The 26,614-nt window shown below is 42.5% G+C and overlaps 2 protein-coding genes across 4 annotated transcripts in view; one reads left to right on the top strand and one right to left on the bottom strand.

The window, feature by feature from the left end:
* Paip2b (poly(A) binding protein interacting protein 2B) overlaps positions 1 to 8,762 on the top strand; it is a 32,263-nt gene extending 23,501 nt beyond the window's left edge. For both annotated transcript variants that reach the window (XM_076833290.1, XM_076833291.1), the window contains 3 exons: positions 1,794 to 1,940; positions 6,022 to 6,198; positions 7,449 to 8,762. In XM_076833290.1, coding sequence (XP_076689405.1) covers positions 1,803 to 1,940; positions 6,022 to 6,198; positions 7,449 to 7,505 — 372 coding nt within the window. In that variant the 5' untranslated portion in view covers positions 1,794 to 1,802 and the 3' untranslated portion in view covers positions 7,506 to 8,762. The remainder of the gene's footprint in view (positions 1 to 1,793; positions 1,941 to 6,021; positions 6,199 to 7,448) is intronic.
* Positions 8,763 to 17,308: 8,546 nt separating this feature from the next.
* On the bottom strand, positions 17,309 to 26,401 carry Nagk (N-acetylglucosamine kinase). Of its 2 annotated transcripts, none has more exons than XM_076832862.1 (10): positions 26,343 to 26,401; positions 24,443 to 24,527; positions 24,193 to 24,291; positions 23,269 to 23,410; positions 22,355 to 22,465; positions 21,558 to 21,670; positions 19,837 to 19,924; positions 18,817 to 18,914; positions 18,309 to 18,387; positions 17,309 to 17,613 (listed from the first exon to the last, which is right to left on the bottom strand). In XM_076832862.1, the coding sequence occupies exons 1-10, from the start codon at positions 26,369 to 26,371 to the stop codon at positions 17,423 to 17,425; spliced, it is 1,035 nt and encodes a 344-aa protein (XP_076688977.1). In that variant the 5' UTR covers positions 26,372 to 26,401; the 3' UTR covers positions 17,309 to 17,422. The 2 variants fall into 2 exon arrangements, with proteins under 2 accessions (XP_076688977.1, XP_076688978.1); XM_076832863.1 differs by lacking the exon at positions 26,343 to 26,401 and adding an exon at positions 25,083 to 26,148.
* Positions 26,402 to 26,614: the final 213 nt, after the last annotated feature.

Raw genomic sequence — 26,614 nt, 5'->3', positions numbered from 1 at the left:
AGGATTTCAAATTTTAGGCCAGCCTCAGCAACTTAGGGAGACTGTTTTAAATATAAAAAATAAGAGTTGGGGGTATAGCTCAGTGGTAGAGTGCTTGCCTAACGTGCAAGACCTTCGGTTCAATTCCCAGCACCACAATCAATCAATCCATCAATCAATAATAAATAAATAAATGGCTAGGGGTGTAATTTAGTGGTAGAGAGCCACTGGGTTCAATCCTCAGTACTGCAAAAAATAGTAGTAATAAACAAATGTAGTAATTATTTTACTTGTTTTTATAAATTATCTTTTAATTAAAAAAAATTTAAACTAATAAGTGTTCTTACCAAAGATAAGGAAAATCCATAAATCTTAATAGAAAAATGGCCAGTAAACATTTCAAAATACGTAGCCTCAGTAAAAATTAAAGAAGCATAAACAATAAAATGCAGGTTTTCTCTTATGAGACTAGGAATGGTTTTAAAATAATAGTATTCATGAATGTGGAAAAACAGGCACTTACACACTACTCGGGGGATTTAAATTCTTTTGGGAGGGTGGCAATAAATCAAGATACTTAAACAAAGGAACATACTCTCCAATGTAGCAGTTATAAAGAAATCATCAGAAAAAAATAAATACCAGAAGTTCATCCAAACTTTACAATACAGAAACATTGGACATACTCCAAAAGACATTATGGCTATATTAACACAAATGAGAAAAAAGTGGTGGGGCTTAATGCATCATGATCCTGTTATTGCTGAGAATGGAAACGTGGGGAACATGTGTATGTCTGTATCTACATACTTGCCAGGGGTGTCAGGAAGTTTCCATGCACCACCACATTGTTAATCATTATTAACTCTATTTTTTTTTTAATAATAATCTAAGAGAAACAACGTATTTCTTTTTTTTTTTAATATTTATTTATTTTTAGTTCTCGGCAGACACAACAACATCTTTGTTGGTATGTGGTGCTGAGGATCGAACCCGGGTCGCACGCATGCCAGGCGAGCGCGTTACCGCTTGAGCCACATCCCCAGCCCATTATTAACTTTAGATGGTTGGACAACTGGTGATTTTTTTTCTACTTTTTGCATATCATACAATGAACACGTATTATTGTTTTGAAATACATTTTAAAGAAACACAAAGTTTGAGAATCAGAATAAGGAGCAGGTGCTTACAGTATTCATTAAAAATGCATACTCGGGCTGGGGATGTAGATCAGTAGTAGCACACTTGCCTAGTATGTGTGAAGCCCTGGGATCAATCCCCAGGACTACAAAAAGAATTAAGAAATAGAAAAAGAATACATTCTCTCTTCCTGTTTAATCATTAAGGAAGTGATCTGGATTAGGTTCTAGGACCTTCAGGAATTTGACATGGGAAGATTCCTTACCCCCACCCTATCCTATGTCTCTTGCCTAGGGAAAAAAATAATAATAAGCCTAGACCCTTTTTTTTCTCTTAACTCTTTAAGAATTGTACATCTGTATAGTTGGTAACTGCAGGATATGGTTGGCTTTATAACAATAAGTCTTTTTTTTTTAATGGCTCTTTTATTTATTTATATGTGGTGTTTATTTATTTATATGAGGTGCTGAGAATCAAATCCGGGGCCTCACACATGCCAGGCAAGTGCTCTACCATTGAGTCACAACTCCAGCCCCACAGTTATAGTCTTAACAGTCTCTGTTCATTTAAGTCTTTGGCTCAGAACTTCAGAAACTTCTAAAAGAACTTAGATGTTGTGAGTTTACATTTTCTTGATCCTTGTATTCATTTTATCCTTTCTTTTGCTCCTATAGTCTGTCATAATGAATGGATCAAGTGTGGCAAATACACCACCCAGTGTAAAATCTAAAGAGGAACAGGGACTAAATGGGCATGATGAAAAAGAAAACCCATTTGCAGAATATATGTGGATGGAGAATGAAGAGGACTTCAATAGACAGGTAAAGAAAGAAGTAGAAGCTAATAATACATGTAACTCAACAGCTGTAATATTTTCTGTAAAAATAAAAATGGCTGGGTGTGGAGGAGCACACATAATCCCAATGACTCAAGGTGGCTGAGACAGGAAGATTGAAAGTTTGAGGCCAGCCTCATCAACGTAGCAAGATCCTGTCTCAAGGGGGAAAAAGGCAGGGGATACAGCTCAGTAGAGAGCACCCCTGGGTGTACCACCAAAAAAGGGGAAGGTGTCACTGGTTCCCTTGCACACCTGTATGGAGGATTGAACCCATGAATGCTTTACTACTGAGCCACATTCCCAGCATATCTGTTTGTTTTTGAGACAGAGTCTCCTTAAGTTGCCATGGCTGGCCTTGAATTTGTGATCCTCTGCCTCAGCCTCCCCAAGCAGATGGAATTACTGAGTACCTGGGATGGCAAGCTTGTACCACAAAACCCAGCTAGCTAAGGTCTTTTATCCTGCCCTGATCCTGTTTTAATCCTAGGAACCACTCTGATTCTGTAACTCTATAAAGACAGTATGAAATTAAGTGCTTATACTATGGAACAATAAGAAATAGAATGGTGATGAGCTTGCTTTTTTGTACTTTGAAGTTCATTGATTTTATTTTCTTATTAGAAATGTGAAACTGTGCTTCATTTTGAAAATAAATGCAGACATAATAGATGTTTAAGAACTCTAAGTGAAAATAAATATATTTTCTATGGGATTTTAGAATAGTTGCATTTAGCTTTTGTGTTGACCTGTATGACTCTGCTTTTAACTAGCCTCTGACTGGAAAAAAGTTTGCTGAAAGCATAAACAATTTGTCCTGGCTTTGATAATACTTGTTGACATGCTCTTAACCCTGCTGATTAGGACTGGGACTTAAGAGCCAGATGTTTACACTGTAGGCCAGATGTGGGCTTCTGTATCTAAGAATATAGCAAACTGAGGCAGGGTACTTGGAAAAGTACTGGAAACCTAGCAGCCTACAGAAACATGCACACACACCCAAAGAGGTTGAGGAAAGATAGTATAGAAACTTTAAAAATTATAACTTGTTTCAGAACTAGGAAAGCAGTGACAGTTATATCCTGCCAGGCCCTTAGAAAGGCTAAGCAGGTAAACGATTGTTTGCTTGAATTCTCCCAACCCTAATATCTTACAGGAAATACTAGTTTTGTAACATTATTTTCCAGTTGGTATGTGATGTCAAGCCAGGGGATTGAGTATTTCAGAGAAACTTTGGAACTCCTCGAGAGCAGGAAGATTTAGGATCTCAGATCTGATTGATGTAATTTCTGCTTACACCTCTATAGGTCACTTTGTTTGACCAATGTGAACTATACAGTTTTTACCACAATCAAGTTGTTTTCATCTTATTCTGTTTTCTCAGATTTCTTATTGGAAAGTGCCTCACATATGCTAGAAGATATTATATCTGGGTTACCAGCTATAGAATCCAATGTCTTCTCACTTGAGGTTCAACTCAAGATTCATTGTATGCAGAACACCATACAAGCTCCCAAAACTAGGAATGAGACATTGATCTTTTGATAACTCATTGAATTTGATGCTGAGGGCTGGGGATGTGGCTCAAGCGGTAGCACGCTCGCCTGGCATGCGTGCGGCCCGGGTTCGATCATCAGCACCACAAACAAAACAAAGATGTTGTGTCCGCCAATAACTAAAAAAAATAAATATTAAAAAAATTCTCTCTCTCTCTCTCTCCCCCCTCACTCTCTCTTTAAAAAAAAAAAAAGAATTTGATGCTGAAAGAATTTGAAATGTAGCTTTGAGAGAAGAAAGAATTAAGTTCCAATAAAAATAGTATCAGTCGTCTTCAGAAAGTATAACTGAGAAAAGAAGGGAAGAAGTAAGATTAAACATACCAGTTTATTGTAAATGGCTTGTTTATACCCTCTGCCCGGCTTCCATGGAATTTTTAAGAAGAAAAGATGCCTATTGTTAAGGGTTGGAGGAGGCAAAAAAAAAACAGTTATATGTAGTGTATAAAATGTGCTTTTACTCCCTGTCTACACTGTGGAAAGAGATGAAGAATGCTTATTGAATTTTTAAATCTTATGATTCTTTTGTATGTACATTTCTAATTATCAGGGGACTTTTTACTCTAAGTCCTGCTGTTTTCCCATGGTGTCTAGTAAGAGTAGGGTAGGTACATTCCAAAATGTCAGTAATCTCCATTCAGGTCTGAGTGTTGAAATTAAGGTGACTTTTTTTCTTCTTGTTTGGTATTCTTCATATTTGGTATTAAGTCTTGGTATTACTTATTTGGTATTACTTTCCCATCTGTTTTTGCTTCTTTTTTCTTTCTTTCTTTCTTTCTTCTTCTTCTTCTTTTTTTTTTTTTTTTTGTAAGTAGATGGACACAGTGCCTTTATTTTATTTATTTATTTTTATGTAGTGCTGAGGATCGAACCCAGTGCCTCACATGTGCTAGGCAATGCTACAACCCCAGCCCTAATTTCCCAACTCTTATACAAAGAAAACAGCTTACTGCTACAGTTCAGGAAATAGTTTTACATAGTAACCCCCAGAAAGAGAAATATATGAAGTAAAATGCTTCAGAAAGGGAATATATAAAAGAATGGAGCAAGAAAATTCCAGGAAATTTCAAACACAAAGTCATGTTAAATCTTGTGGCTTGGAAATATTTTGTTGTGGTTATTTTAATAACTTCATAACTATGTAATTCACTTGACATTTTTTAAAAATGTGACTAATTACAAAGTTAAAATCCTTTCCTTAAATCTTATCACCAGTGACTTGTGAATTGTATAGGCTAATTTGAAAAATCATTTTTTGCTTGATGTTCATTCTAGTGGTGGCGCTAGTGAGCTGTGAGTTTGTCATCAGGATGCGGGCAAGGAATTTGCCAAATGTGAGGCAGGAAGCCTGTTAAAGTCACAGGAAAATCTGCAGAGCTTACTATGAGTAACAGTGTTTGCAAAGAAGTGTAAAATATTCTAGATGTATTTATTGCTTTAGTTTGGGGCAGAGTTTAAGAAATATGGAGTTGTTTAAACATTCATACATTTCTTCTTGCTTTGAGAGAATACTATATTGATGACATGGTTGCCATCAATACTATATTGATGACATGGTTGCCATCAATAGTATTGCCATCAATACTATATTGATGACATGGTTGCCACAAAGTATCTTTTTTTTTTGAATGCGGGTACCAGGGATTGAACCCAGGGGCACTAGGCCACTGAGCCACACCCCCAGCCCTATTTAGTATTTTTTTTAGAGACAGGGTCTCACTGAGTTGCTTTGTGCCTCGCCTTTACTGAGGCTGGCTTTGAACTTGCAATCCTCCTGCCTCAGCCTCCTGAGTTGCTGGGATTACAGGTAAACACCACTGCACCCAGCCACAATGTATCTTTTGTGTCTTTCTGAAGTTCTGAAATTACTTTTCTGCCTTGGGGGTCTCATTACTAGAAAAGTGGGCCAGGAACTAAGAATTAGTTTTGATTTAATCTCCACTATCTAAGTAGTACAATAATTACATACTTTCTGTATCTTTTACATATTTCCTATTAAATGGGAAATTTAAGAATTTCTTTCTTAACAAGACTGGGAAAAGAATTTTAAGCTGTCAAATGATTTTCCATAAGGCCATAGAAATGGAAAATACCTGGTACATATTGTAGGTCTTACAAGAAATGTGAAGACCTGAAATTTTTTTTTAAATATCTTTTTTGGTTGCAGGTAGACACAATACCTTTATTTTATTTATTTATTTTTGTGGTGCTGGAGATTGAACCCAGGGCCTTGTGCATGCAAGAAAAGCAACTCTACCAACTGAGCTGTATCCCCAGCCCAAAGACCTAAAATTTTTAATAACTATTTCTCTCTTTTATTGTTGGTGAAATTCAGCTAAAAATTAAAAATCGTGATTTTCCTAACCAATCATAACAAGCATCTTAATTCTTAAAATCATACACATTCATCTTAGCTTCAGAGCAATAACCTCTGAAGGAAAGGATTGGGGGCTTCCTGGTAGGGATGCGTCCCCTGGATAGGATATCTGAGGTGCTCCCTTTGCATGCCAGGTGGAGGAGGAGCTGCAGGAGCAAGACTTTTTGGACCGCTGCTTCCAGGAGATGCTGGATGAGGAAGACCAAGACTGGTTTATTCCTGCACGAGACCTGCCGCAGGCCATGGGACAGTTGCAGCAGCAGTTAAATGGACTGTCCGTCGGGGATGACCATAATTCTGAAGATATTTTGGTAAGAACCACGTGTGTTTCCATATAAGACAGAGTAAAAAGAATGTAGAATTTGGAGTCACAGACTGTTTTTCTGGCCCTCAATCTTTTGCAAGTTTCTGGAGCCCTCTGAGCTGCTGTTTCTTCACCACTTAGATGGGCATTGATGAGAGGGTGCAGTGAAGACATGATCCCAACTTTCATTCCCCTGCCCTGCCAGTGGGCTTTTCATAAAACTATTCAGATGAAGGATAAATTTGAATACTCAAGATCAGGTTTGGTTTCACATGATCTGTTGAGGGCCATCTGGCTGTGACATGTCACCCCATTTATCACCAGGGTTGTTTCTGCTGATCTGGCTAGATGGTGTCCCTTCCTCCTTCACTACTCTATGTGTGTCTTGCCTGAAGCTGCAAACTGAGGATGATCTTCCCCAGTAGAGGAAGCCCATTCTCTGGTCAAGAGTTTAGAGCAGCTGTGCTCCCCTGCTAGAACCTCCAAACAGGCTCTGAAATGATCACTTGCTGCTATCTTCCTCTTTACTGTCACCCAAGTCTGTATTTAATAAACCTAAGTTCTGAATGTTTGTATCATAAAAATTGCCTGTTCGTTTTAGAAGGAGTATACTCCTGAGAGGTCATTTGCCACTTATAATTAGACCAGATAAATAAATTTCTTGCCTTCCATGTTTATGTAACGTCAGAATTCTGTATGCATTATGTTTTTCACCCAACTTGTGTCTCAAATGATTATGCCCTGAAGTTTGCTGAGTTTTGGGGTATTCACAACAGAGATGTGAATATATTTATAACCAAAGAAATAAAAATGAAAAAAAGTAGAAATTATGATAACCAAGACCGGTTTCATGGAGTTCTGATTGTTGTTGTGAAATGAAAATTCTTTTTGGAGTTGAACTGAAAGGCCTCTGATGAGATTGGGAGAAGCATCAGGAAGGGAACAGAATCTCAAACAGGAAGGAGAAAATGAGCTAAGTATGGGCTAAGTATGTCAGGAGCCATTGAGAGCAGCCAAGCAACAACAGAGTTACAAGGAATTTTCTTTCTTTCTGTCCTAAAGGCTAAGGGGAAGGTAATGGTATTAGTGGAAGTGGAGAGGCTGAGGGTGTATCTTAGTGGTAGAACACTTCTTAGCATGAATGAGGCCCTGAGTTCAATACCTAGTACAAAAAAAAAAAAAAAATTTAAGCAGGAAGAAAATAAGTTTTAAAGTACAGCTTGCCTTGGGATTTATTATCTCTTGTTCTTATTTCAGAGCAAAAGTAACCTGAACCCGGATGCCAAGGAGTTTATTCCAGGAGTAAAGTACTGAGCCAACAGAACCTTTGAGGAGGACTTGCCTGTCCCCACATTTGGGGATAGTGATGCACAAAAAGGCAGAGCTGTCTAGAGGCGGGTGGGGTGGGCAAGGGGAGTACAGCCGGGAAGGGGAACCTCGGTTTAACTGGATACTGTGACTCTACAAGCCTCTGAGTATTTCCTTTTGGTTCTACTGACTTTGGAGCAGTTTCCTGTTTTGTTGTTAATGAGCTCTTTTTGAATTAAGGAAATCGCATTTTATTTTTTCCTTTATCAGGAATGTTCTACTGTCTGTGTTTAAACAAAATAAGCTGACCAAGGAATATTGGGTTTTTAAGAAATACCCTTCTCATCCTGCTGTGTACCTACCAGGAGCAAGAAATACCCACAGAGCTACTTGCAAAGACTGTTGCGAAGTGTTGATGGATGGGAAGAGGGACAAGCAGAGGAGACACATGGTGCAAACCAGAATCTGGAGCCCAGCTCTCCTGTTCCCTGGTGTTTCTGCAGTGAACTGGGAGTACCAATGGCCTGTGGAGCCATGTCTTTCTGCTCTGAACCCCATTCAAGAAAAAACAGACTTAAAGTTCTTAGTTTACAGTAACTCTTCATTCTGATGAAAGTTGTACATAGAAGGAGTAGACTATGATGGCGATTGTCACTAGAGTCCTGTGGTTGCTGTTGTCCTCTTCTTAAGCCTTTGTTTACAGCTACCATCAGTCTCATCATTTACAGGTGAAAGGGCACTTAGGGCTGATTCGCCACCTCAGCCCTCAGCTGTCTCTGCCCATATCTGCTTTCCACTCCAGCCCTACTTTGTTTTTAGGAAAAGTTATGTTACCAAAACATGTGAGAAGCCTTCTGTTTTGGCCATTAGCTCGAGCTTGGAGACTCAACCTTAAATCCTGGTTTTTGTTTACTGTAGCATCTTGGGTTGTTTGTGTCTTAAAATTTATTCAGACAGTTTTTAATTTTTTCTCCAGTCCCATCAACATGGTTCTCCTAGTATCTTAATTCCCACAGAAAAGTTTATGTACCTTTTCAAGGAAGTGTATTTTTCAGGACATGAGTAAGAAGCTCAGCTCACAGATTGGATGCTTCTCCTACCTTATAAAAGTATGCAGAGGAATTGAAAAATGACCTAAGAGTCCTGCTAGACCCATATGACTGTGTCCACAACCCTCCAGGATAGTTACAGCTGTTTCACATTTCACTGTTCCCATACACCAAATCTTTTTTGAGTTTTCTAGGTTGATCTTTCTGGGTATGCTCCTGTTGTCTTTCCTACCTATAACTCACTGAGGGTTTTTGTTGATACATCTAAGGACTAAACTGGGCACCAGGAGCTGCTTTTTGTGTACAGAGACGTAGGAGGTAGTAGTGTGTGTGAAAGAGCACGTCTAGTGCTGGCTCTTCTCCCAGGATGAGTAGTGGCGGAGATCTGAGGATGCAGTGGCTTTTGTATAACTGTTGCTTGCTGTGTGATAGGCCTATAAGGGCAAGATCACATAACTTGAAATAAAGTCGGTATAGATTCAGTATGTGGATGTGGGACAGAGTTTGGAAGAAAAGGACTAGGTCTGGAAAGCTGAAGAAATTCTCCATTTTCTTATGAGCTCACTTGTTGACTTTTTTTGGGAGGGGGGGATCGGGGAGGGTGCCAGGGATCAAACCTAGGGCTTTATGCATGCTGGGCTGGCACTTTGCCATTGTGCTATATCCCAGCCTCCGTTGTTGATTTTTTTGAATCCACAGGCTAATGCCAGGGTTTTTTCCTCCAGTACTAAGGGGGTTGAACCCAGTGGTACTCTTACCACTGGGCTACCATCCCCAGTCCTTTATTTTTTATTTTGAGACAGGGTTTCTTTACTTGCTGAGGCTGACCTTGAACTTGGAATCCTCTTTCCTCAGCCTCATAAATTGTTGGGTTTACACTAACACCAGATTTAAAATACAAACCCATATCTTTCCTCATTTAAGTTTATAGGGTGGAATCATTTGAAAAATGGTCTTTCTCACTAGGTCACATGTCATAGGACTATGAGTAGCTTCGGGAACATGTATTGCCAAACATGCATATTCCCAAAGCTTCTACCTCAAGAGAATGAAATTGTTAATTTTCTTTTAGGGAAGACTCTGAATAAAAAGCCTTGTTTATTCCAGCTTTAGTTTTCAGCCAGGATGTTGCCTCTAATAAAGAGAAGGCATTGGAAGTACATAAATAGGGGAAATCTCTCTCCTGAGGCTACTGTGCCTGTTCTAGTCTCCATTAGCCCATCTAAGCTCAAAAATGCTGAAGGCTGTTGGAATGTGTTGGCATTGTAGGAAGACCCTTTTTCAAGATCCTGGTATCTTCACAAAGAGGACAATGGACTCTCCTTTGGCTACCCATCAGAAAAGCTCTGTAGGGATCCAGAGTAACCATTTCTTCAACCTGAAGGTTTGTTCTTTTGATGTCAGGTAGACTGAACTACTAGGCATGGTCTAAGAAGCTCATTTTTCTTCTGTGCTGGCTGTTTTGGATGTCTGTCTTCAGCACAGTGTCATAAGGTATATTGGGTCAGGACTAAGGAAACCCAACCAGATGAGTCTGGAACCTAAGGGCAGGATTTTTCAGTCCCCCTCAGATGCAGAATGTGCTGCCCTCCAGATCAGGAAGCAGCGGGCAAGGTGATCCCTTATTTAATATATAGGACTTGTGTTTCCACTGGTTCCTCCTGTGGCCCAACTCTTTCATCTATTTCATGTTCTCAAATGTGCTGGGGTTATAGGAAGGGATTATCCCCTGGGCCACAGGCTCAGCCCTAATTTGCCAACTTCTTAGCAGAAACTTCATGTGGGTTTGGTAGGCCCTTCCCTGGGGAAGTGTTGAGAGCCTCCATCTCAGATTTTTCCCCCAGGAGAGGTCTGAGTGCAAGCAAGGCAAAGCTTGTGTTTATGAGTGATAGTTTTGATGTTGAATTTAAGCCACTGTTGTCTTCCTGCTTTTAAAATTGGCAACTAGAAGTTTGACAGTTTATAGAAATGGAGTATTTTTAACAGTTGCCAATCTGGCTGGTCCCAGTGTTAATTTATTAGATTACTGTGATTATTTATTTGACTCTAAAACTACAAGGAGATAATTCCTCTTTTTCTTCATGGGGAAAAAAACAATAAAGGAACATCTTTTGAATTTCTCAAGATATTTGAACTGCAACAGAAAATTCAAGGATATAGCCTAGGCCTGGGTACATGCAGTTCTGAGCCTCGGGCCAGTTTCTGTGTACATTAGTTTACTTTTGGGAATCATATAAGGACAGACCTGGAAAGAGCATAAAGATAAGGATTTTTGTAGCAACTTTAATTTGCAAAGTCAAAACAGTTAGGGTGTCTTTAAATTTACCCTGCTAACAGTAGCTTACAATAAATGTTTTAGTGAAATACTAAGCATTTTCCAAATTGTTTTTTTGCTATAATATCGAAAAGTTTTATCTTGATTTAAGAGAGGCTGAGCCATAGTGAGGTCACGTGAATATGCTGGTAATTAACAGGTTAGAAAGCAAAGTTGAAAGAAGAGGTAGCCCACAGAAACAGCATTCCTGCAGCATCCACCCTCCGGTGGCTGGAAGAGGCAGGCCTTCTTCAGTGAGCAACTCGGCATTACAGGCTATTGATCTCTTGGTTTAGGTGATAACTGAGGTATGAGAACCAGTAGAGATCTGAAAAATTTGATCAAGATTTGGAGATCTGCACCCATTTGTAAATATTGTGCATCTCCTCTAGGATACTGGCAAATGGGCAGAGAGAACAGGATTGACCCTGATTTGCTGTCTTGTGAATTTCATCCACAGACTTGGTCACAGTTTTAGAGAGGTTTTAGAGTTTCTTTCTCCCTTGTTTTAACCTCCCATACTGAACATGCTACTGGTGACAGGGACAGGGGAGCAGGAAATCTACCCAAGGAAATACTCAAGTATCTTGCATATTACTTGGCTTTCTGCTCTCACTTTCTAAACCCCCATTGCTGTTCCCAGTCAGTTTCATTTTTAGAGAAGTTATGAGAAAAAGACAGCTGGATATACTGATCTCTGTAGGGTATTAGCCAAGAGATATGTACTTCCTGCTTCCAGGGGACGTGAGAGAAATCTAAAAGAACAGAGACACCATCTTTATTTGGTGGGGGGGAATTGTTTTTAAAAGGCTGCTTTTGTTTTTAAGTCTCATTTGCAAAACTTGCTGAGCTTACTTCCTCAAATCTACCTTCTCACTGGCTACCTTTTTTTTTTTTTCAAAATAATAAATGTTTTAGGTTATTTATTTCTACAGAAAATTGAAAATTTTTTTCTGTTTTGTATTGCTGGGGCTCAAATTCAGGGCCTTCCTCATTGTTGGGCAAACACATACTATTGAGCTACATCCCCCAGCCCTGAGATAATAAAATGTAAAAACATTTTACTATTTTACAATTACTAAAATATTTTTTTCTATAAAATAGTAAAATGTTTTTACTGTGTAAATCAATATTAAGTGATAATCCTGTTCTTTTGATTGTGAGCTCTTCAGAATTGTATAATGCTTAAAGGGTAGTCGGGAGGTAGGGAGTCTTTTTTTAAAAAACAACTTTAATGATGCATATTTTACATATCATAAAATTCACCCATTTCAAATGTTCTACAAGTCAGTGGTCTTAGTGACTTTACTCAGTGGTGCAGCCATAACCATTACTTGGTTCTGGAACATTTTCATCACTCCCAATAAGATCTTCATGTTCATTAGTCCTTGTTCCTATTCCAGGCAACCACTTCCATGTATAAATTTGCCTTTTCTTGATATTTCACATCAATGGAGTCCTGCACGTGGTCTCTGGTATCAGGCCTTTTTTCACTTAACATAATGTTTGTGAGGCTCATCCTCTAAATAGAACATGTTTTGGTGGCTTGTTCTTTTTACTACTGAGTAGTATCCCATTGATGGGTATGTACATTTGTTAGCCAGATAGCCTGACGAACTTGGGTTTCAGATTCCTGTGGTCTAAATGGAACTCTTTGAACATAGATATATAGGACTCATAGGTGAAGCTACTGTGTGTGTCAAAGGAATTACTTTTCAGAACCAGCTTTGTCACTAGAAGCTCCACAGAAGGAGCCTCGAGTGCTGCAGAAATTTTTATAATTTTGCAACATTTTTTTATAAGAAACTTTTGTGCTGTCTACTACACATCCGGACTTTTGAAGCATCTAATAAATCCATTTAATAAGTATGAGCATGTGTCTCAGTGGAGAAGAAAGTGAAACCACCTATGCTGTGCTGGATGTTTTTCCTCCTCCAGAAATGAATGGGGGAATCTGTGAACTTCCTAAATAAGTAGCATGTCTCCAGTTACAAAGCTGAACATGTATTAAAAGTTGTACTGCCTTTGTTGGACACATTAGGAGGGAGGGAGGGGGAGAGAGGGAAGGCTGACAGCAGAAGTAGAGAGGAGAGAGAGTGGCGGTTGTGGAACAAGAAGCCCCCAGAAGGTCAGAGGGTGTGTGTGTGGCACCCCTGTTGGTATGGATGGCAAGTAAAGTACTGATGGTACTGGGGACAGCATAGCACCTCCAGCTGGCCCAGGTTGAGACTTTGGAACTTTGTTGCTGTTTCATAAATGTTTAAAAGCTATTGTTGCTTCCCCCTCCTTCTAAATAAACTTTACATGGCAGTTATTAATACTACTTTGGAGGAGGGATAGTGCTTTAAAATTGAAGAAAATAATTTTCATAAAAATATAAAAAATAGAAGTCACTTTTAGAAGTTTGCTCTACAAACCAAATGGCAGCTGTTGAAAATCTCAATAAATGAGAATAAAGTGCATTTGTTGGCCTTGGTACTTTTTTCCTAGGGATGGTTCACTATGTATCATCATAATGTAGGGTATGTGTGTGTGGTATGTGAGTCATTTTTTTAATGTCTAAAGACATATTAGTTTCAATTGAATAATATTCCTTCCAAATGAGATTAAAAAACAGTAAAAGCATGGGCTTGGAATCAGACCTGAGTGAACCCCACCTTCACCACTTTCTTAGGGCCCTTAGGCCTTAACGTGTTTATTGGTAAAGGTATGACACCTACCCTGAGTCTATTTTGAAAATTAGAATTTTATAATATTGACTAGCACACTGAAAGCTCTTAATATTGTTGGGTGTGGATGCACACATCTATAATCCCAAGAGCTTGGGAGGCTGAGGCAGGAGGACCACAAATTCAAAGCCAGCCTCAGCAATTTAGCAAAACCCTAAGCAACTTAGAAAGACCCTGTCTCCAACAAAATACAAAAAGGTCTGGGGATGTGTCTCAGTGGTCAAGCACCCCTGGGTTCAATCCCTGATACCAAGAAAAAAAAATGAGTGAAAGCTCTTAATACATCTCAGCCAGTAGTGGCAGTAAGTACACTTTGAATAGAGGTGGTAAAAGGGACTTCTTGGGCTAGAAAGGAAACTGAAGAGTTGACTTCTGTTTGAGCCAAAGCTAACTCATACCTTAAAAAAAGTGAAAAGATTCTGTTATCAGTCTTTCAACTACTAAACAAGTTTGAGCGCCTATTACATTCAAAGCTTCATCTTGGGCACTGGGGCTACAGGGTTAGTGTGGACGACTATTGAGATGATTGGTGTTTTGTACTTTTTTCTTTCAAGGATTTTAGATGCTAAAAAGATTATGGGCCCATGGGTTTTGCTTTGAGCCCTGATTTCTTGCCAAAGCTAGGGAGAAAAATCTGAGTTGACTTGCCTATTTATAACTTATTTCTAAGTTTTAACTATAGGGCTGATATATTAGATTGTAACATCCTTGAAGATGTGGATGGTATATTCATTTTTTAAATTTCACTAAACTTAATTGTAAGTGTAGTGTACTAAAGTGTGGATATATTTTACGTGTACAGCTCTGAATTTTGCTAACTAAAAAATGGCCTAGTCATTTTTAGCACTCAGAGCACTTCATCACACCTGGAAGACATGAGTGTTAGCTGACTGGTCTGGATGATGAGCTGTGCTAACATCAGACAGATGAAGGCAGTGCCAGCCTTATTTAAGTCCAGTGCTCATTGCTTTCTTGCCTTGTCATGAGGCTGTTATAGGCTTGGATGCCTTGGTAGTGCAAAATCCCATGAATTGCTCCTGGTATCTTGTTGGAAGTGTATGTTTAAAGGGGAGGAAACTCACACAAAAATAAGCCCCTGCACTACAACTAGTGTAATAGTGTCTTACTAATGAGAATAAACAACCTCATCACATTTGTTTAGTTTTGTTACTTGTCATACTAGATGAACAAACTAAGCCACATCCTCGGCTCTTTATTTTTTGAGTCTTGATAAATTTCTAGGCTGGCCTCAAACTTGTGACCTCCTGCCTCAGTCTCCCAAGGGGATTATAGGTATGTGACCACACCCTGCTTGAAACCTTATCACATCTACTAAATGTGATAGAATCTAGGAGCATATCTGACCTTAGGTACTTTATCTTCATGGGGTGGAGAGATTGGAGATATAGTTCAGTGGTAGATCACTTGTTGGGCATGGGCCCTTGGTTCAATCCCCAGTACTTGGGGGATGGGAGAGATTTTCACTTGTTTTTTGTATAGTACTGGGAATTGAATCCAGGGCACTCTACCACTGGCTTCATCCCCAGCCCTTTCCACTTTGAGACAGAGTCTTGCTAAGTTGCCGAGGTTGGTCTCCAATTTTCAATTCTCCTCTCAATAGGAATTGCTGGGATTACAGATGGACACCAGTGAATCTGGCTTCATTTTTTCAACTAACATTTACTCAATAATCATGTTCTTGGACTAAGAAAGTCAAGATATGCTGCTATTCTTTTCTAAAACCTCCACTGTCCAACTGGAATTATAGAGTCTACACAAATAGAGTGATGGTCATATTTGAAGAACATAAGTAGGTCTCATTATTTATAAACTTTTACCAAAACACTGCTTGAACCTAATCCTAAGAACACATTAAAACAAAACAAAAAAACAAGCCAGGTGAGTGGCACATGCCCGTAATTCCAGAAACTCAGGAAGTAGGATCACAAGTTTGAGGCCAGCCCAGCAATTTACTGAGGTCCTAAAAAACTTACTGAGACCCTGTCTCAAAGAGCTGGGGATGTGGCCCAGTGGTAAAGTATCCCTGGGTACCAAAAAAAAATAAAAATAAAAAATAAATCTGGGCATGGTAGCTCATGCCTGTAATTTCAACAACTCAGGAGGCTGAGACAGGGGAATTCCAAATTCAAGGTTAGCCTTCAGCAATTTAATGAGGCCCTAAATAATTTAGCAAGACCCTGTCTCCAAAAAAAAAAAAGTAAAAAGTGCTGTGGATACAACTCAGCCTAACATGTGAGGTTCTGGATTCAGTCCCTATTACTAAAATAATAATACAATCAAGTTCACCACTCAATAACTCAGCTATTATTAGGACTGTGGGATATAGCAAAGGTACTTCTGTTATATCCTTGTTCTCTGCAGACTTTTTACAAGGTGAGGTACTAGCAATTTGCCAAGTGCTGGACCCAAAGAATTGGGTGACAGTTGGATGTGAAGTTGTGCTCTGTCCCTTGAAGGGACTTGGCTTGAGTTCTTACTGCTCAAAGCACCAGCTTGCTACATTGGGCTAGAGAAGAGAGCTGTGGCCATTCTGTTCCACATGAATGATGTACTGTGAACAAACAGGTAAGACTTAAGATCCCCTGAGAGTGTAACTGGAACTCAGAAGCAATAAGGCAAACTCCTTCAAGTACAGATAATGGACCTCTGGCAAAAACCACCCAGACAATTGAGTAGGAATGAAAATTCCTAGGTGGGCATGGTGGTATATGACCAGCTACTTGAGAGGCTGAGGAAGGAGGAATGCTTGAGATCTTGGTTGAGGTCACTCTGGGCAACATAATGAGACTATTAAAAAAAAAAATTCCTCACCCACTCCACTCATCTCTGACCTATTGAGTCAAACCTCTTGAGGTAGGGGGTAGGTAGGAGGAGGGAAAAAGACTGAAACCTGATTTTAAAATAAACTCTAGAATTGAGGCATGTAAGTTTGAGAACTCATGTCCAGGAGATGATCAATGCCTTCTAATAGTGTACACTCTGGACACTTGTAGAGGCAGCCACTGTGGATCAAGACTGTAGCACAGGCAGCAGCACAGGAAGCTTTAGGTTTGTCTTCACTAGTCCAACTACAGAATCCAGAGGACAGGAACCACGTCTGCTCTTCACGGATGCTCGTTATTCCCAGGGCCACACAACAAACAAAATGTCATGCCATAACCAGAGCCAGGCTAGTAGCAGTCAGGAACAGGCAGGTAGGCCATCCAGATAGGCTATCCCTAGTTGGCCTTCTTGGACCTCAGCAATCTTCATAAACTCAAGAATTCATTCACACAAGAAACTGTAACTGCTTACTTACAACTACCAAATCCAGTGAGGTAAAAAATTTTTTGAACTAGAACTGTATTGTCCCCTAAATCCTACTGAGAATCTCAGGAGAGGGAGTGGTTACTGTGGTTACTTCAGGGGAAGACTACTTAGTTCCAATAGGGGTCAGGCAGGAATCATTACCTACTTTTGACAGGAGAAAACTTAAGACAGGTTAATGTGTATGGTAAGGCAAGGGGGATGTGTTTGAGGTGGCACAGATAAATTATCTGTCCAAGAACATGGTGAACGGATGCAGATCACAGACCAAGTCCCTGGAGGTGGGGCTTTCAACTATGGACAAAACCATTCCTAAGCCCTCTGGGACACCTGCAAATGGTGCACTGAGGATATAACAGCAAGGGTGCTTGAACACACAATCCAACTGGGGAATGGGCAGAGTGCATTTATTTTCTTCTATATGTGTTTTTAAAAAAGAAAAGACCTCCTTTCTAGCACCCAGTGTCCACTAGGCTTAGAATGGGAGGAGCTAGGACCAGCCCCCTAGGAGAAGGTGTAGGAGTAGAAGGCAATGGCATTGACGTTGTAGTCCATGGGGAGGAGGTGCCCAATGTGCCTGGCCCCTAGGCTGGCCCCACCCAGGGCGGAGGAGTGCCTCAGCTTCATCAGGGTGAAGCTGGAGAAGGAGTTCTGAGCCTGGATCTCTCTACCCTGGGTCAGCGCCAAAAGGAAACCTGCAAGGAAGAATGCAAGGACAGAAATGAGAAGAGACCAGGCAGAGGGGAAGGGGACAAAGATGCTAAGGTCTTTCTGTGAAGATGCTGAAGGGGCCAACAGGCCAAGTCCCCAGGACACAGTGGATCCCAGGGCACATGCAGCCAGCAGCCTCAAAGGCCTGCCCTCCTCTCAGCTCCAATGCTGGGAACTCCAATAAGGGCCCTTGAGCCCTGCAGAATGTCTAATGGGAGCTGAGCAACTTCCTAAAAGGAGGCTGCCTGGAAAGAAGTCACGTTTCTTTCTTCTGGCCAGGATTATGCTGACTAGGGATGGTTACCACCGTTTATCATATACTGGAGATCTGATTCTGAGTCAGTTTAACTTTTAAAAAGAGGTTATTTAATAAATTGTTGGAATATAACACGTTTTCAGGACCTCAAGGAACTGGGACTGCAGCTCAGTGGTAAAGCACATGCACAGCACGTCTGAGGCCCGAAGTTTAATCCCCAGCATAAATATATAGTTAGTTCGTGGAAGTCGGATGCGACAGAGGCAAAGTGAAGGCTCAGGGCCTTAGCCTGAGGCATCAGTGGCCTGTCTTGGCCTCAGGGCACAGGTCTCAGTTTTTCCTAAAACAGGCAGCTTCCTTGGACTTCCACTCCAGACCCATTCTCTGCCCTTGCCCTTCCCCTCCCCCTGCCCCCAGACTTACCTTCCTTCAGTAGCTCCCAGCTCTTCCACACAGAGCCCACACACAGGATGGGGAGGCCAATCTTCCCTTGGAACAAGACCTGGGTAGAGGGCCAAAAATGGATGCTGTGGGCTGAACAAGCATCTCTGGAGCTGCCAGGTGGTTTCCTAAGACCAACCCCAAATCCCAGACTTTCCCTCTAGTCAATAACAGAATAAGGTTAACTCAAGGAAAGAGAAACAGGAAGAGCAGGCAGGGGAGGGAAGAGAAAAGGGGCAAGCAACTACAGAAATAGGAAAGAGAAAAGGAAGGGGAATGGACAGAAAGGGGACAGACAGACATTAAACCCATTTACTACATGTAAATACAGGTAGTAACACACCAGTTACAGAGGGAAGCACCATAGGATTTTCTTATGTTATAAGCAGAATTTTTCTCACCTCATAACTTCATCTAAAATAGTTTCTAATTGATGCAGGGTTTGATGGGGCAGTTCCATCACCAAAAGGGAAGCAGCACCTCCACTCACCGGGTCAATCTCGGGCAGCACTGCTACGATGTGTCTGCCCAGCATTTCCCCAGCCTTCCTGAAGATGTAGCGGGAAAGGGGGTCTCCCTGCTCAGCACCTGGGATAGGAGAAGGAAAAAGGGGGTTGGTGAACACCTAGGGACAGCTTGTCCCGGTTACTCTCCCCATCACAGGGCAGCACCTCTAGCTGGCCGAAGTTTGAATTAGGACAGATGCCCCACCACTGGCACGGGGGCAAGCAAGTCTCATGGCAGCACTCTCCACCTCCCCGCTGCACCTTTGAAGGGTGCCCTATAGGAAATGCTTTACCAGGCACTGGGAAGGACAGCCCCCTGCCCCAAAGCACCCTACCACCAGATTACTAGGTTACACTGAGTTATTTTGAGTCTATCCCTATGAATCTCTCAGCTCTGGGGACCCAGAACTCAGCTAAGAAGCTGGCTGACATCTGGTCAGTGCCCCCCACTTGCTTCCAGCAGTCTGCTGCTGATTAGCCCCTTCCTTGTTACTGGGTAGAAGGAGCTCAGTCTAGCAGGCTCTAAAAGGCCCAAGAATACCCTGAGGCTATGGAATCCAAATTAACAGAGTATGGATGTGACAGGGCAGAAAGCAAAATATAAACAAGCAAGCCATATTTTGAGCTGCTGACACCCAACAAAATATGCCCAATGTTTCCTTAATTCCCTAGTTCTTTGGATGTAACTGGTTAAAAAAAAGTTATAGATTTGTCTAAACAAAACTGTTTCATAAATTTCTCAGAAACTGGCATATAGCTTGCACTAGCCTTGACAGCTGTCAAGGAGAAACACTGACAATACAAAACAACAGTCAGTACAACCATCTAGCCCTTCTGCCTCCACCCCAAGGCACACACCGTGCCATCACCAAGGACAGAGGTGGCAAAACAGTGAGGTCACTTGGTGAGGGAAATTGGTGTCTAGCCTCCATATGAACTTCACCCCCTAATTAGGCAGGTCTGAGGGAAACAAAGCCCGACAAAACCCTACCCCACCTCAGTACCTTCAGCAATTTTCCGGCAAAACCCAGCAAACCGGCTTTTGTCAAACTCCCTGTACAGGTGGGTGAGGATTCCTAGCCGATCTGGCACCTGAAAGACAAACAACACAAGACAGCTATGAGAAGTAAAGAAAATCCCATTTGCCCACCTAAGTTGCCCTTCCTAATTTATACTATTTGAAGAGCTAGAATAATTCTGGGAGCATGTTTTAGCTCTAGAAAGTATAAGGATGTGAGATTTCTCATTTGAGAAAAGTGTTTTCCTAGCATGAACTTCATTGTTACCAATTAACTTACAGGCAGTATAGAATACAGATACATAATCACCACAGCATGTTCTATAGTTCCTTAAAGTGCTCTTGGAAAGGTTTCTTTGGTCAAAGGAATCTAAGTAATACCATATATTGCAACTGTCCCTGGGAGAGTTACAACACATGTTAGCAAAGGCTCCAAGAGGTACTGCAACCAAGAAATTCATTTGCTTCTCCCAAACTTATGTGACCACAGAAGGTCCTTCTTCCCCAACAAACGTGCCTACCCCTAACATCTCAAGTGATTTCCCAGACACATTTTAGTAAAGGGAAGTGGTGCTAAAATTTGAGTACCTACATATATAAATATTTTATACACAGTCTCATTTAACCTTAGTAACAACTTCCTTTTCTTCTTCTTTTTTTTTTTTGTACTGGTGATTGAATCCAGGGGCACTTAACCACAACCACTGAGCCACATCCCCAACCCTTTTTTATTTTTTGGAAGAGGATCTTGCTAAGTTGCTCAGGGCGTCACTAAGTTGCTGAGGCTGGCTTTGAACTCATGATCCTCCTGCCTCAGCCTCTTATGCCTACAGGCATGTGCCAAGACTCACAGCAAACCTTGGTAACAACTTTCTAAGAATGACTGAAAAATATAAGAGGGAGCAGCAGGCGTGCTGGTGGAGAGCAGACACAATCGACTGGGTGAGACAACTAAACTGCTAAGGAGGTGTTTTCTCCTGGTCCCTCCCTATTCCTCACTGTGGCACAGGACAGGGTTACTCTTTAATCACCAATCCCTCAGCCTTAAGAAGACATGCCCTACCTTCCAATATCTCTAATCACCTTCCTCAGCTTTAGGTCCAGCTTGCCTAAGTGACCCCCAAAAGACAGACTGGCCCTCATGCAGATAGATGAGCTATTAAATAAATTTGTCTTCCTTCTCCTCTTCCTTCCACATCCTCCCACCTTTCACCTCTGGCTCCATTAAAGGCAGTTGTTTCTCTTAACACACAACTGAGCCCAGCATAGATGAGGAGTCAGTCCCCAGTGTACAGGGTAGGTGGCTGTGCCTCCCTCTGAAATTCCTCTGCTCCCTTCTTATAGGCTTTCCTGACCCATAAAGGCCAGAGAGCAGATCAGCATTCAAGGACCTTGCTCAGACTCTACCTGCTATTTCTCCTTCCTGACCTCACTTGCAATTTTCATGTTAGCCTAGAAAACTGTTTCAGTGGGTTTTAGCTGCCCAAGAATGAAGCCTGGCTAACCACTTGTTCTCAAACCACAGCTTTCTCATGATACCTTTGGAATGCACTGTCTTCAGCATTCTAAATTCTGTTCTTACCTATACTTCACCTTGTAGCTCTTACCCACTTTGGCCCACCCAATCCCTCTCCTGCAACTGCTCTGTCTTAGAGTCCCCCACTGCCCTACCCTAGGTGGACACATTCACTGGGGCCAGGGAAGTACCTGGAAATAGTTGAACATGGCCTGCTTGACATAACCAATATCATGAGGAGCCGCCTCTAGGTTGTCGATGGAGTCAAACACTATTTTCACTGCTTGGTGTGCAATCCAGTAGGCTGCAGAGAGCAGAGAGTACTAAGAAGATGGGCAATCTCTTGGAGCTCACCAGGAAGGAAACTCAGACCCAGACAGGGTTAGTGATCTGCTTGGGTTTTATAGAAAATTACATTTCCTGATTCCTGGGGGTGGGGATGCTGGGGAGAAGGAGGTGCTTTTAATGAAACTGTATCTAACTGACCCAGATAAAAGCAAGCTAGAGCTGGAAGACAGAATAGGTGAATCTGTATCAAAGCATCTCCTACACAAAGACAGGGTCAATCAGATCTCACAATTGTGCCAGAGTCACAACTCGAGCTGGGCCCCAAGGGCCCCTGTGAAAATATACACATGCTACCCGTAAAGAGGCCATGGTGGGAGGAGTTTCTATCTCTTTCCCAGAAGCGGACTGGTATGGCATCTATGATCTTTCATAATCTCAATTCTTCCCTAAGGTCTCCAAAAGTCAACACAGGTAGGCCACAGCCATTGTGCTGAGATGTGAATCTGAACCCTGGAGCAAAATCACTAGTGAAGAGCAATGTCAGCAGTTAGTCCAGCAATTGCAACTCTATGATCTGTCAGCCATTACCCTGCACTTGGAACGGCTATTCTCAGAGAACCCCAGGGATTAGTAGGCCAAGAGCAGGGGAGAAGATGGGGAGCTGCAGGAAGGAAAGGGTCCAGGCCCAGTGTGAGCTCACCTGAGCCCTCATCTCCTATCATGTGGCCCCAGCCGCCGCAGCCACTCTCGGAGCCATCAGGGTTGATGAGCCTGCAGTTGGAGCCTGTCCCAGAGATGAGCACGATCCCACCTGGGGAAGGGGCAGGGAAGGCTCAGTGTGGCCAAGGCTCTGTACAGAGCAGCAGCTTCCGACTGTGGAAGAAGATAGGACAGAAACTACACACATCCTAGGCAAAAGGGTTACCACCCAGTCCTACAGGGGAGAAAACTGAGCCCGGTAGGTTTCCTGCCTAAAGAGGAAGGCCTGGGCCTCGGAGAAACTGCAATCACAGAGCCTGTCTCTAGGGACTGAGGAACATGATCTACATCTCCTTAAGGGAATGTGGCTCCTTGCCAAGCCAGTCTTCAGGTGAGTCTACCTGCTTTACTGAGTTCCTACTATGTGCCATAGATTGTGCTAGACATTGTTCTTATAGTAATATTTAGTTAGCACCTTATAAATATAATTGTTCCTTATAAATATAAAAGTTACAAATATAAAAGTTCCATGACTTCTCCAGGATGGCAGAGCTAGCAAATGCCAATCCTGTGATCTAGCATTACAAAATCACAGAGCTCCCCAACTTTATTCTCTTTGCTCTAGGATACCCTCAGCCTGCTTCTCACTGGCTGCCACCAAGGGCTCCTCCTTTGCAATGGAGTCTTATGTTTGATTTGCTTACCACCATGATTACATTTCTTGCACACTTTACTTCTATCTTCCAAGTTTTGCTTTGGCAGAGGCTTAAACTGGTCATGAAAGGATTTGGGTGAAGAGCGGTGACACAGAGACTTTCTTCCAGATACTGCAATACTAGTTTTGCCAGCTACCTCTAAGGGGCTTTCCCAAGAAAAAAACAGTTCTCAACCTCACCCCTCCATCCACCTGCTCACCATCTGGCGTAGCTGTAGCGATGGAGCCTGCAGCATCCGTGGTAATAAAGTAGTTTTCACTCAGGTAGGGAAATCGGTCCCTCAGCTCCTCCGTCAGCATCCTCAGTGCATCCTCCTGCTCCCCACCACTCAAGGATAGGCCCTGGGCCACATGGGAGATGAGCAAGCAAGCAGAGCTCCAGACACAGTGCCTTTCTCATCCCGACCCTCCTGATGCCTGCCTCCTGCTCTCTGTTTGGCTATACCCTGCTCATCCAGCCTCAGTCTCTCCATCCCACACCACCACCCCTCAGAAGGCCCTGGTTCCAAGAACAGCCCAGACTGAGGATGGACAGAGGACAAAGAGGAATTTAACAATGCTATGTTTAGAGCTTAGACAACAATGCTCTTAGAAAAATCAGGCAGAGAAACAAGGTAAGGGGTAATGGTTTGGCTGTGTCCAAAGAATATCTCACTTATGTGTACATAAGTAGAGTAGATAGAACTGAATCAACTTGGGGGAAGATCTAAGCTGAGAGTAAGAATAGCTTACACCTAATGAGTGCATATGGGTCAGGTTCTGTGTTAACCCTTTTGGGATGTATCACTATACTTTTCCCAATAACTCTGGGATAGCTACTGCTAGTAATGTTTTCCAAGTGAGGAAAGTAAGACCCACTTCTTAAGGGTCAAATAGATACTGAGTGGTAAAGCTGGGATTCAAACCAAGGTCTCAGTGCCTCTCCCCAATCCTACTCTTTCAATATTCTTGTGGTTGAAGGTAGCAGCTGAAACCATGAGAATGGGTAAGATCACAAGTTTCAACAGCAGGGACTAGACCTTGGAGGCCTTCTCATCCATAGTCATCAAGTTCATCCAGTCTAAACTTGCTACCTGTCTTAGTATTGCTGTTGGCTTAATTCTAAGGCTCTACCCCAGACTCACCAAGCTTCGCAGAGGTACCAGAGGATCCACCCCTGCTTTCTGTTTGGCCCTGTTCACCATCTCGTTGATCCTCTCCACACATTTTTCTGTCCCGATTAGCTGGCCCAATCAAGGGAAGGAGGAGTTACAAAGGCTTGCAGGACCTATGTCATCCCTATCAGTTGCTCTATGAATCCCAGCCACCACCTCAATTGGAATTAGAGAATAAAATCAGAACCAAGCCCTCTGGTCCCCTCAGTGTGGCTTTTACCCAGTGGTTTGTGCTCAGTCCATCTGCTTCTGCCAGGATCTGCCCATCCTCGGAAAGTAAAAGGACCTTGGACCGTGTGCCTCCCCTACAGAACACAAGAGGGCACTTAGTTCTGCTTAGAAAAACCTGCAGTAGAGCTAAGCTAGGGCAGTCCCTGTTGCAGGCAAAGCCCAGTGTGATAGAGATAGCTTCAGTAATCCCAATCACCACTCTCAAACCCACTTCTGTGGTTTGGTGTTTGTCTTGAAATTGAAACACAGTTTTCCCTCAGCTTCCCTTTGAATATCCATCATCTGGGCCTTGAAATTTTCTGATGTGTGGCCCACCCCACTTAGTTAAGGCTATGTTAGTTAAACCCTCACAGTGTCCCCATAACTATTAAAATTTTCCTCTGCATCAAGCATGTGTTCAGTTGCTTGTGACTACTTCTAAATAGATTTAACAGCTCCACTGGCCCAAGCTCTGGATCATTTATCTAGCCTCATAACTAGCACAGAGCTTGGCAAAGACAACATTTGGTTAACAAAAAAAAAAAAGCTAAAGAAATGTGCCTGTTCCTTTCATAACTACTAAAGGCTGCCTTTCAAGACCCAGCTCCACCTGCCAAGGTCTTTAAGACATCTTTGTAAGAAATGCTCACCAGATGGCAGGGAGAATTTACACACAATCAATTAAACCCTCCAATGCTGGTTACTGGGGAAAATGGTAGTTTAGAGGCAGATCTGTGTGGTGATGGGATGTGTGTTTCCTTATGGATCAGTACTTTTAGGAATGTTTTAGGAGAGGACACTGAAGACCTTCTCATCGGATTCAAAGAAGACTCGAAGTTTCAAACAGTAGTCAATGCATGTGAAGTGGTAGATTCAACATCCAAAACAATCTCTTGACAAACTGAAAAAAATGGGTTATAGCTTATAGATGAATGTTACAGGGATGAATGCAAACTGCTACACTGACTGAGGTTTAAAAAAAAAAGTGCTACAAATACAGGATGGTACAGGATGGGGGAGATCAACCTTCACAATTCATGTGAAAAGACTTTTGGGTAAATCAGCAGAGATATGGCATACACTGAAGTGAATCAATCAGATTCAAAAGCTCTGAAACAAGTCAACTTCTATTATATCCTGAGTCAACACATTCAGATTCACAGAATCTTGTCACTGGCAGGGAATTTGGTAATCAATAATCTTGTTCCTTTCTGTCCTCAGTAACTGAAGCTCATAGAGGGCAGAGGTATTACCCAAAGTTTTACCCAGGGCAGAGCTACTACAGAAAGTCCTACAGACAAGATTCTTAGCAGAAAAAATAGAGTAACAGAAGATTCAAACCAGCATGAGCTGCCTGTGGTGCCAAGAGAAATGAAAGCTTTGGGGCATGGGCACCAGGACGTGTGAACACTGTGAACACTGTGTCTCGCAGCTGTTCCAGCTCCCAGATACCCTCAGGCAAAGATCTTTGTCCCAGCTTCCACTCACTCCAGCTTGCTATCTCCAACCCAGAAACTTCACACCTGACACCTGTTCTGCAAAAACTCCTTCTGGATCTGGGAATGAGGAAAAAGCTGCTTTCCCAGAGGGAATACGCCAAGTGGGCTGTCCAGTGAGTTGTCGGTGGAAGAAAGGGGCGTGGTTCCGCCCTAAAATACAAAGGACCCCCTGGGGTGTGGCCTTGGCACTCACCGAGACCCTGCAAGGGACAACGCCTCGCACTTAAGATTGGCCCTGCACGTGACACACCCTTTCTCCGAAAGGCCCTGCAACCCAGAAGCCCACAGTGGCCGGATCCTGAGGTGCGAGGCTACCTGCACACCCTGCTGGCCACGACCTTCCGCCCCGCCCTCCAGCCTGGAATGTCCGAGGCCGCCCTTCCCGTGCTCCCGGCGTCGGGCCGCACTCACCCCTCTACACCCCCATAGAGAGCGGCCATGCTGCTGCTACCGCCGCCGCTGGTCCCGCCGATGGCTCCCCCGCCCTCCTTCATCTTCCCTCCCTCCCTCCTGCTCGGCGCCGCCCCGCGTCACGTATTCGTCTGCGCAGTCTAGCTGGCTCGCGGGGCGCGCGAGGGGGCGTGGCTCTGGGAACCGCCCCTGGTCCCTGGTTGGCCCGGGCAGGGCAACTCCTCGAACTGGGCTTCTGTGCTCCTCAGCAGCTCTTCCCGGTCCCGGCCGGG

Source organism: Callospermophilus lateralis, chromosome 14, assembly GCF_048772815.1.
Source record: "Callospermophilus lateralis isolate mCalLat2 chromosome 14, mCalLat2.hap1, whole genome shotgun sequence".
Lineage (NCBI taxonomy): Eukaryota > Metazoa > Chordata > Mammalia > Rodentia > Sciuridae > Callospermophilus > Callospermophilus lateralis.
The sequence above is the reverse complement of the archived record's forward strand: the minus strand, read 5'-3'. Positions and strand labels throughout refer to the sequence as shown.